At 45.0% G+C, this 11,235-nt stretch overlaps 1 protein-coding gene across 4 annotated transcripts in view; it reads left to right on the forward strand.

Moving 5' to 3' along the window:
• Nucleotides 1-630: 630 nt before the first annotated feature.
• SZRD1 (SUZ RNA binding domain containing 1) overlaps nt 631-11,235 on the forward strand; it is a 23,471-nt gene continuing 12,866 nt past the window's right edge. Inside the window, exon 1 of one of the 4 annotated variants that reach the window (XM_005858723.2) lies at nt 631-758. In XM_005858723.2, coding sequence (XP_005858785.1) covers nt 708-758 — 51 coding nt within the window. In that variant the 5' untranslated portion in view covers nt 631-707. The remainder of the gene's footprint in view (nt 759-11,235) is intronic. The other 3 variants (XM_005858722.2, XM_014532877.1, XM_005858721.2) reach the window with 3 other exon arrangements.

An 11,235-nucleotide genomic window follows, 5' to 3' on the forward strand; every position in this document is an offset into this window, starting at 1 on the left:
AAAGCCCAAGGTCCCCACTTCTATGTTGCAGCAAAGTAAAACAGAACATTGTTTAGGAAGATGCATAAATACATTTTTGAGGTAATGTTAATGTTTGTATCTGTTAAAGACTCAGAAGATCTTTAGTAGTTCTGGTTGCCTAGCTCAGATGCAATATTACCAGCTAACAGTAATGTTTTTACCTCCCAGTAGACGATATCATTGTTAACTGAAGCTTGGAATACTGCTTCTTAAGAAGAAAATACTGTAATCATTATCACCCTATCAGATAGAAATAATAACATGTTTTATGCATCAGCAAATACTTTTCATTCTTTGTTGAGGTATAAAAATATTTTCAGACTTTTGCAAAAAAACAACATGGACTCTATAAAAACTACTTAAAAACTCAAAAAATGTTGTTCAGTCATTGACTGCCCTTAGAAAAGATGGTTCCAAAGATCACACTTCCTGTACTCAAGACGATTCACGTGGAGTCCATTCAGTGTAACACTTTGCCCTTAAAAAAAATGGCAGCACCCTAATTTCCTTGCCCTCTTCCAAGATGGCTTCCTTGACAATCCTGGACCCTATGCTTGGCTCCTCTTCCGGGGCTTGGCAGGGGGCGGGGTCCATTGAGTAACTTGCGTGCTGGAGCCCGCGACGGATGCGCGTATCAGGGCGCAGGCGCGGGGAGGGGGTTGGGAGGAGGGGAAGCGGCGAGTAAGATGGAAGATGAGGAGGTCGCTGAGAGCTGGGAGGAGGCGGCAGACAGCGGGGTAAGGAGGAGCCGCCGCCCTGGGGCAGGGCCGGGAGGGACCCGGCGTGAAGGAAGCCTCCAGGGAGTGGGTCTGAGGATGGTTATCCCCAAGGAAGGGCCCCACACGCCGGGCCGGGGGTGGTGGAGAGGCCCCCGGTCTCTGAGCTCTGTGAAGGCCTCTTAAAGGGGCCGCGTTCCATTTCTCCCTCCACCTTTGCCCGGTGCGCCTCCTTCCGTCCCCCGACGTGCGCGTCACTCGGGGCGCCCCACCCGCCACCCAAGGCCTCTTTTCTGGGCCCCCGCGCCCGCTCGTTCTCCCGGGCCCCTTTGACCCTTCCTTTCCCGTCGGACTCTCGCCTGAGGCACCATTTTATAAAGTTCATGTGCTTTGATGAGGAGCGACACTGTGTCGTGGTGGGGCGGAGGGGGTGGTGGTGGTGGTGTGCGGACCGGGGCGGCATGCCGGGCTCCGCAGAGGGGCAGGAAGGGAAATAGTCTCTGGGCCCCTCAACTCTCTACTAAAAATCCCCCACTACTCTGCGCTCTCCGCTACGGTGGGCGAGCGTGGGTTTTTTCCTTTCGGTTTTACTCTGAGAGCCCATTGCGAACGGGTCTCCCCAGGGGACTCCGCCCGAAAGACCCTCAGCCCAGCGGGCAGCCCGTCTCCCTGGGGACCCAGCCAGCGATCTGAGCCCAGAGGGAGTGTGCTCGCCGGGGTCGAGACGGGCGGGGTGCGATGTGCAGCGTCAAGTAGCCGCATTCCAGGGAAAAGAAGGGGAAATAGTGCTCGCCTTGCTTTGGGGAGTTTTCATTGACTTCCAGAAGCTGTAGGAAAGGAGCTTATCCCAAGCCGGAGCAGCCTAATTCTATTGGGTCCCTGATTCATTGGGCCTTTTCAGCGTCTGTGGCTTCATGGTGACCCATGGGGAGATGGGGAGATGTCTTTTTTGGCCTCCTTGTGTTTGTGTCTGTTCAGGGCAGGCTCGAGTGACAAATACCTTAGCAGCGGTTCTCAACCTGTGGGTCGCGACCCCTTTGGGGGTCGAACGACCCTTTCACAGGGGTCACCTAAGACCATCAGAAAACACACATATAATTACATATTGTTTTTGTGATGAATCACTATGCTTTAATTGTGTTCAATTCGTAACAATGAGAATACATCCTGCATATCAGATATTTACATGACGACTCATAACAGTAGCAACATTACAGTTATGAAGTAGCAACGAAAATAATGTTATGGTTGGGGGTCACCACAACATGAGGAACTGTATTAAAGGGTCGCGGCATTAGGAAGGTTGAGAACCACTGCCTTAGAGGTTTCCGAGCTGGGAGAGGGGCGAGGGCCGCACGGGAGCTGCGTTTCCCTCTGCAAGTGCCTTTCAGGGCGCTGGCCAGCTCGGGAAGAGGCCGAGAGAATGACCCTCGCAGCGGTGGGTGTATCCGGGAATGTGGACACTTGGCTTTGAAGTTTTTTTTTCTGGTGGTTCAGCATTTCCCTCACGGTGTGTGTTTGTCCACGTATCATGATTGAGAATTTGAAGAATTCATGCGTTCAAAAAGTAATTAGTACAGTTCTTAGGGACCGACTATCGTCCTTGGAATTTGTCTTGAGTAAGGAGAGCAGTTGAAAGATGCTGCCGGGAGCGGCAGGTGACATCTGGGTATTTATTCAGTGAACAAACATTTTTGAGTGTCTGCTGTGTGCCCGGCAGTGTGTGTGCTGAGCAGTGACTTTGTGCCAGAGAATGCAAAATTTCCGGTAGAGGCATCTATCGCCTACCACTCATAGGAGTGAATCATTCGGGCACCCCTCATGCCAGCCCTCTGCGGAAAAGCGTGGCCTACATTTTGAATGTGACTCAAATGATCAATTTCTTGAGCATCTTAGCCTTTCTTTGTTTTTCTCCATCTATTTTGAAGGGACATGAATTTCTCATATGAAAGGTGTAAGAAAATGGAAAACAAAAGTGAATGAAGGATTCAGAAATTGGGGATTACTTTAGTTTTCAGGATGGGTAAGTTGCTTCGAGATCAGCTAGCCCAGTATTGCATTTTACAGCTAACTAAACCCCAGAGATGTAAGGTGTAGCTTAAAAATTTCTGGTGCTTGTCCAGTATTCTTTCTACTATGTTTTACTTTAGTAAAACCCTTTAAAAGTTCTAGGTACAGAGATGGAACCCAAACTTTGCATCATTGAGCAGTAACTACCAAAATGCAAGATCCTTTATATTATCTGTTATTTAAGTGAGCCATTGCAACAATCTGTAGAGGCACTATTCTCCTTTAAAAAAAAATTTTTGATGAGAGAGAGAGAAACATTGATTTGTAGTTCCACTTATTTATGCATTCATTGGTTGATTCTTGTGTGTGCCCTGACCAGAAATCAAACCTACAACCTTGACATTTGGGATAAAGCTCTAACCAACTGAGCTAATGCGCCAGGGGCCATTATCCTCCTTTTATAAACTAGTAAACTGAGTCTAGGCAGTAACCTGTCTTGCTCAAGGTCACACAGATAATGAGTAGGGAAGCTGGGATTTGACCCCAAGCTTGTCTGACTCCAAAGCTGTTTTCTTTCTCTAGTATTTTGCTGCCTGGGGACCTGGGGAAGACTTGGGAGTTGGGCATTAACTTTCATTTTGAATGTGTTTACCTCAGACTTATATTTGAAGACGCTCTCTTTTTTAATGTTTTTATTGATTTTAGAGAGAGGAAGGGAAAAGGAGAGAGAGAGAGAAACATCAATGTGAGAGAGAAACATCAATCAGCTGCCTCCTGCATGCCCCCTACTCGGGATCGAACCTGAAACCTGGGCATGTGCCCTCACTGAGAATCAAACTGGTGACCTTTTGGTGCATTGGATAATGCTCAACTAACTGAGCAACACTGGCCAGGGCTGAGGGCTCTCTTGAATTTAATTCCCTTTTAAAAATTCACAAAGGGTCTTATAAATGTGCACTTTTGAAGGAGAGGAACCAGGGAGGGGGGATTGGAGGTTTCCCATCACTGGGAAACCAACTGACTATTAAATGTCTTTCAGTTGCATGTTTAATCTTAGCTTCAGGTTACCCTACCTCCCAATTGATAAATGGTAATGAACATTAAGTTACTCCCTCCTTGCAAATACAAAACAACAACAAAAAACCTGAGTCCTGACAGGTGTATGCACTGAAAGGTTGCTGATTCAATTCCCAATCAGGGGACATGCTCAGATTGCGGGCTCTATCCCCAGTAGGGGCTGTGCAGAAGGCAACCAATCCATGTTTTACTCACATCGATGTTTCTCTCACTCCCCCTCCCTTCTTCTTTCTCTAAAAATCAATAAAAATATTTTTTAAAAACCAAACCTGAGTGGCAAGAGGACTAGCAAATGGGAGCTGTTGACTAATTCTTTTTTTTTTTTTTAATTCTCACATGAGGATATGGTGGGGTTTTTTAAAATATGTTTTTATTGATTTTTAGAGAGAGAGATAGAAACATCAATGATGAGAGAGAAACAGCATTGATCAGCTGTCTCCTGCATGCCCCATACTGGGGATTGAGCCCACAACTGGGGCATGTGCCCTGAACTAGTGACCTCCTGGTTCATGGGTCGATGGTCAACCATTGAGTCACACTGGCTTGGCAGGATATGTTTTTATTGTTGAGAGAGAGAGACAGAGAGAGAGAGAGAGAGAAACATCAATCAGTTGCCTCCCATGTGCTCCCTGACTGGGGATCGAACCCACAACCTAGCTATGTGCCCTGACCGGAAATCGAACCAGCAACTTTTTGGTGTACAGTATGATGTTCCAACTAACTGAGCCCACCCGGCCAGGACTGTTGACTAATTCTTCAAGTGAACATTCAAACTTTATGAAATCCAGAGACAGTTGTAACCCTTGAAAATAGAGGCTTTTGGTGATCCTTGTCCTTCACACAAAAATGTTGACATTATGTTAGAATTTCTCTCTTGTCAGGACACCTGAGGTCATTGTTTCCTGCATATCTTCAGAATACTCAGTACAGTACTATTGTGTCATCCCAGGAAGACTAAATTTGAGAAACACCCAAAATATTCTGTAAGTAGGCAGCTTTTTGCTTTTAGTTAGTATGGTGAATGCTTCTCTAATATAAAATTGTGCCTTTACCTGTTTCCTCCCAGGGAGTTATATCCCAATCAAAGGACAATTCAAGGAACATAACTTAGGCCTTGGCCAGTGTTTCTCAGTGGATAGAGCGTCAGTCTGTGGACCAAAGGGTCCCAGGTTCGATTCCGGTCAAGGGCACATGCCCAGGTTGCGGGCTTGATCCCCAGTAGGGGCCATGCAGGAGGCAGGCGATCAATGATTCTCTCATATCATTGATGTTTCTCTCTCTCCCTCTCCTTTCCTCTCTGAAATCAATAAAAATGTTTTTTTAAAAAGGGGGGAAAAAGAAATATAACTTAGGAAATGCTTCTTTAAAAGTATACTGCCTTTGGGAGAAATGCAAATACAAAGTTGAGTTAATATTGATTCTAACTCTAAATTGTGTCCTCTGTTTTAAGCACATCTCAAGGGACAAATAGAGCATTTTGTAATTGGAAGTTATCTTTGTGCTCGCCCCCAAAATTGTATCAACAGTTTGCTCTGTTTCTGTTGGTTTGAAGCTTTATTGTAAGTATCCTGTTGTTTCCTAGTCCATCTTGTTGGTAATGAGATAACCCAGTCCTAGAGGAAGGCAGGTGGTACTTAAATGAAATTGGATTGGTAGTTACTGTAAAGCATTTCCTTGCATCTCAATAGTTGCCTTTTATTCTTTTTTACAAAGGCAAGTCATGTAGCAATTAGAAGGTAATGCATCTAAAGTAAGTTAAAGGATGACCAGTCTTTTGGACTAAGAATTCAAATTTACTTTCTGCCTTCATTGAGCCAATCAGCTGAACTTTACCACATCATTGTATAGGTATAAGCCTGTAGAAGGTGTCAGTAAACATTGAATACCTACTGTGTACCAGGCACTTGGGCACAGTCCAGTGGAGGGCCAGACAGGTAAGGCAGCACCAACTTGGAAGATGAATAGATGGGGTACCATGGCTGGCATCTTGTAGAGAAGGTGATGCCTAAACTAAGATTCAAAGGACCAGTTGACTTAAGCAGTATTAAGTTTGGGAGGAACAGGTAGAGTGTAGGGCCGATGCCTACGTAGGCAAGGAGGCAGCGAGAGGAAAGAATCCAGCATTGGGAGAGCCAGTATTTCCTTCTGGCTGGAGGGTAGGGTGTTGGCAGGGCTGAGTGGAAAGAGATGAGGCCAGAGAGGTATGCAGGGCCAGATTGGGAAGGGCCTCCTTGTACTTGGTTCTGGGGAACTGGGCTTTTCCAGAAAGCACAGGGGACCTTTGAAGGCTTTTTTATTTTTTAATATACGGTTCTGGGGAACTGGGCTTTTCCAGAAAGGAAAACAGGGGACCTTTGAAGGCTTTTTTATTTTTTAATATATTTTATTGATTTCAGAGAGGAAGGGAGAGAGATAGAAACATCAATGATGAGAGAGAATCATTGATTGGCTGCCTCCTGCACGCCCTCCACTGGGGATCGAACCTGCAACCTGGGCATGTGCCCTTCACCAGAATCAAATCCAGTGCCCTTTAGTCCACAGGCCGACGCTCTGTCCACTGAGCCAAACCGGCTAGGGCTTTCTTTTTCTTTTTAAAGCAGAGTAGTGATATAGTTAGATTTTAATGTAAGAGATAAGAACTTCGATTTACTTTTTTTTCTTTAGGGAAGAGGCTGTTCTCTCTGAAGCATGGCTACAACCACATTTAGAGGAGTCTTCAACACTGCCTGTAACAGCTGTTGTTATGGAACGTGTACAGTGGCTGTGGGTAGTGGGCAATTAACAGTTATTTCAGGGCTGCCTGGTGCTGATTTCTTTATGCCTGTCTTTGTAGTAAAGAAGGCACTTAAGATTTGTGTATCTGAAAGCACAAATCCTGAAGGAGCCATTTCTAAGCTATTCCTGGTCCTTTTGGGAAGATCGAGTGCTAGAGACTGTGAAGTCCTCCGAGGGGGCTTTCTATAAAGCAATTGGCCAGTTTAGACATGATTGTGTTAAGCAGTCTGTCCCTGGAGCTCTGGAAAAAGATCTGTTTTACTGTGATTTCAAAGAAAGGAGGATAATGGCTTTTCACTAGTAACTTCTCAGCTCTTTTCATTGAGGCTGCATGAGGGGGCCTGTTCCCAGCATGCTCTGACTGTTAAGAGAGCTGCCATGGTTGCTGTGAGTTGGAAATTTGGGCAGTCACAAGCCTTCTTGCTTTCCCTTCTATAACAGGAAAGCACTTAGTGGATTGTTTTAAAACTTTTGGTAAAATTCTGCAAGAGAAAGGTGCTGTTATTTAGATCTGATGACTTCAACATACTCTTTCTTTCCACCTCTACACTGTGGTGCTCTCCTCCCTCCCCTGCCCCCACCAAACACACACACACACACACACACACACACACACGCAGTTAAACGGCAGTTTCTGGCTGTATCAGGTAGCTAGCCTTCACAAGGTGTCGTGTGTTCTTTCCTGCATACTTTCCCAACAGGAATAGAAAATTTTTCCTGTCAGGACAACTACTGACTTGTTGGTTTCCTAGGAGAAGATTGAGTTTAGCTACTATATCTGTGGCCAAAATGCAGAATGAACTGGTTTTTTTAAAGTAGTAACTGTAGAGATTTCTCTTCCCAAGTGTTTTTAACTCTGCTAACCTCTGCCAAGCATGCTTCCCTTTAACGTGAGGTCTATGCAGGATATTGATGTGAAGATAAAGGTTAAAACCAACTACCACAAATGTTACTAATGACCACAATTAGCCACAAATCCCAATAGTGATCCAGTGTGTAGATAAAGACCATTATCACTGAGGGTAGAATATTTCAAAAAGTCCCTCACAGTAGGTCATCCTCTCCCCACACCAAAGCTCCCTCATAAAATGAACACAGGCAATAAGTAATTCTTTTCTAAAAGGAATAATAATTATGTACTGTTAAAATTACATTCTTCAGGGGCATGGTCCTTAGATGAGCTTGTACAGGGCCGTGATGACGGGAGCCTGGAAAGGTCAGAACTTCCACCTGTCTTCATTGACTTAGAGAGCCAGATTCCGACCCCTCATGTTCTGGCCTTCTTGGCTTATAAAAGCATTTGTGACCCTCCAGAGGTCAGTTGCTTCTGCTGTCTAGTTGCACATCTCATGGGTGAATGGACATTGCCCATAAGCCTGCAAGCTCCCAAATCCCATAGGCCCTTTTTTATTGTATTTTTTTTTTTTATTGCCCCCCCCCACTCATGCCCTCACCCCCCTGTTGTCTGTGTCCATTGGTTAGGCTTATATTTTATTGTATTTTTTTAAAATTGATTTCAGAAAGGAAGGGAGAGGGAGAGAGAGATGGAAACATCAATGATGAGAGAGAATCATTGATTGGCTGCCTCCTGCATGCCCCACACTGGGGATCAAGCCCTCAACCAGGACATGTGTCCTGACCGGGAATTGAACTGTAACCTCCTGGTTCATAGGTCCATGCTCAACACAGAGCCACACCGGCTAGGCCCACAGGCCTTTTTTAGATGGCATCTTGAGGGCTCATTATAGGCCAGGTAGACTGCAGTTTTACATTCATTATCCCATTCAGTCTCAGTGGTCTAATTGGGGTGTAGATTCTATTACTCATAGTGTTTAGGAGAGGAAATCACAAGAAGTATTCCAGCCCTGGCTGTTGGCTTCACTCTTAGTGACTTTTTTGGATAGTTTGTTTACCTTTGCTTCTCAGCAGATAATTACATAGTTAAGTGCTTTAGTATGCTTAGTTGTTAGTTCCTTTGAAGTATTGTTTGTTTCTCTTAGGCTTAAGCGTGACCCCTGCTTCTGTAGCCTGGATGATGAGCTGATTAAGTTTTGTGTCTCTTGAGGAACTTGAACTCAAGAGCCAAAAGGACAATGCTGCTGTTAGTTGTAATAGTAAGATCAGTGACTGCAAGCGAGATAGACGCTGATTGAAATCTTGACCATAGATGGGAAATAGCTTTTTAACTTCTGGCCAGTGGAAAGAGACAATATAAATAATTTCTGCTCCGCTCTCTTGAGAAGATTTAACAACTCTACTATCTTAGGATCTCTATATCTATAGTTGCAGACTGGCAGCCCTTGGGTATTTGGCCTAAGATTTTGGGGGCTTGTTTCTTAAGTATTGAATACCTTTACCTGGATCTCAGTTGCTCTCCTCTCCTCCGCAGCCCCTCTCCCTACCCCCTCCCATGCTACTATCTGTTACCTATTGTGTCCTGTTCTGCTGGCTTTAGCCATTTAGTTTATTGGCTTGGCCCTGGAGACATTGTTTGCTGTCCCTGCTGAGTACCTTCAATGACTGCACCCTTGGGTGTTTGAATAAAACCTAGTAGTGGGGAGAAGGTATGGTGACTTTGTTCCATCCCCCAAATCTGTTTGTCTGTTTCTTATGGGAGAGGAGCCTTGCTGTCTTCATTTTATAAAAGATAGCAAGGGTTACTAGTCAATAACCCTCTTTCTCCTCCATGGCAATAGAAATCAGAAGACTAGGTTCAGGGTTCAAATGCCAGGTCTGATTTTTGGACAAATCACTGCCTACCTTTCTCTCAGCTTCATTTTCTCATTTGTAAAATTGGATGAATCTGCCTTGCCTGGTGTTGAGAGTTAAATAATGCATCATTCACAGGCAGATGAGTGTGAGGGACATTGATCCCTTGCTCTCCATTCACTGACAGTGTGGCCTCTGTCCGGTTAGGGTGGGAAGTTCCTAAGACTGGCTGAGGGCTAATATACTGTTTCCTCTAAGAGTTGCATTACTTAGTGTTGTTTGAAAACCAAAAGGGGAAAAACAGTAATGAACCTGAAGAAAGAGGAGCCCCATTAGACTTTATCCCCTATTTTATTCCAAAGGTAGGACTCACCACCATTACTCCCACCCCTGCTCTGCTTCTTGTTTGTTTATCCTCACCCGAGAATATTTTTTGCATTGATTTTTAGAGAGATTGGGAGTGCGGGAAAATGGGAGTGGGGAGAGAGAGAGAGAGATCAATGTAAGAGAGACACATCAATTGGTTGCCTCCCAAACGTGCCCCAACCGGGGCTGGGGACGAATCTGCAACCCAGGTACATGCCCTTGATTGGAAATCGAACCTGTGACCCTTGGGTGCAAGGGCTGACATTCTAACCACTGGGCAATACCGGCCAGGCATGCTCCTCTTCTTTAAGGTAAAGTTGGCTGTATGGATTCCCTGCCTCATGGAGACCCTTTGAAGAGTCACTCAAAGCAGAACAATACACTATCTCAATATGGCAGTTACAAAGTTTTTGAGGCCCTCCAGCCTAGGATACATCTAAATTGTTAGGCCTGTTCTCTGCTGAAGAATTATATCCTTGTGGGTATTCTTCATAGATTTAAGATCTGGACTTCCGATTTCAGCTCCTGTGGTCTGCTCCTTGGCCTGGGTGCGGGCAGGCTGGTATTACTTGTCAGCCTTTATCCTACCTTATTCATTCCTGTGGCCACCACCAGCCATTCTCCCGAATGTTTTTCCTTTTTCCTTTTGAGGTTTAGGGTTCAGTTCTGTTGCTTGCTAGTTGAGAGGCTTTAGGCAAATCACTTAACTTCAGAGCATGCTGCAAGGCTGCTGTATATCCCAGGGGTTGTGGTGAGGATTCGAGGTGGTAAAGGGAGGACACAATGTCTTCCTTACACATACCTCTGGCAGGTACTTGGAGAATGCTGCACCACTGCTGAGAAATTCCTAAGGCAGCCTTAGCTCTTATTTTGAATATGATTAGTGTCTCTGATTTCAGACCCAGATAGACCGAGTTCATATTCTGGCTTCACAAGGATTACTTCCTAGTCACTAAAGATGGACAATAAACAATAATGTTCTATTTATATATATACATATATATGTGTGTACTATACACACACACACACAATGAAGAAAAATAAAGCAGATTAAGGGCATATAAAATGACTGGCAGGGGTGCCATTTTGTAAAAAAAATGTCTGAGGCGGTCTCAAATAAAGATAGGCAAAGCGACCTGAAGGAAGTGAGAGTGCACACTGCGCAGAAGCTGGCAGAAGTGCATTCAGGCAGAGGGAGCTGCCAGTGCAAACCCTCGGGCTGGAGCGTGTTTGTTTTACCTGAGGAACAATGGGGGCCAATATGATGGAGTGAATTTTATTTTACATGAAAATTACCTCAGTTATAAAAAAGGGGCTCCTAGCTGGTTTAGCTCAGTGGATAGAGTGTCGGTCTGAGGACTCAAGGGTCCTGTGTTTGATTCCGGTCAAGGGTATGTGCCTCAGTTGCAGGCTCCACCCCCAGCCCTAGTTGGGGTGTATGCGGGAGGCACCCAATCCATGTCTCTTTCCCTCCCTTCCACTCTCTATAAAAATCAATGGAAAAAGATCCTCAGGTGAGGATTAACAACAACAACAATAAGTATAAAGAAATAGATGAAAT

Source organism: Myotis brandtii, unplaced genomic scaffold, assembly GCF_000412655.1.
Source record: "Myotis brandtii unplaced genomic scaffold, ASM41265v1 scaffold1204, whole genome shotgun sequence".
NCBI lineage: Eukaryota > Metazoa > Chordata > Mammalia > Chiroptera > Vespertilionidae > Myotis > Myotis brandtii.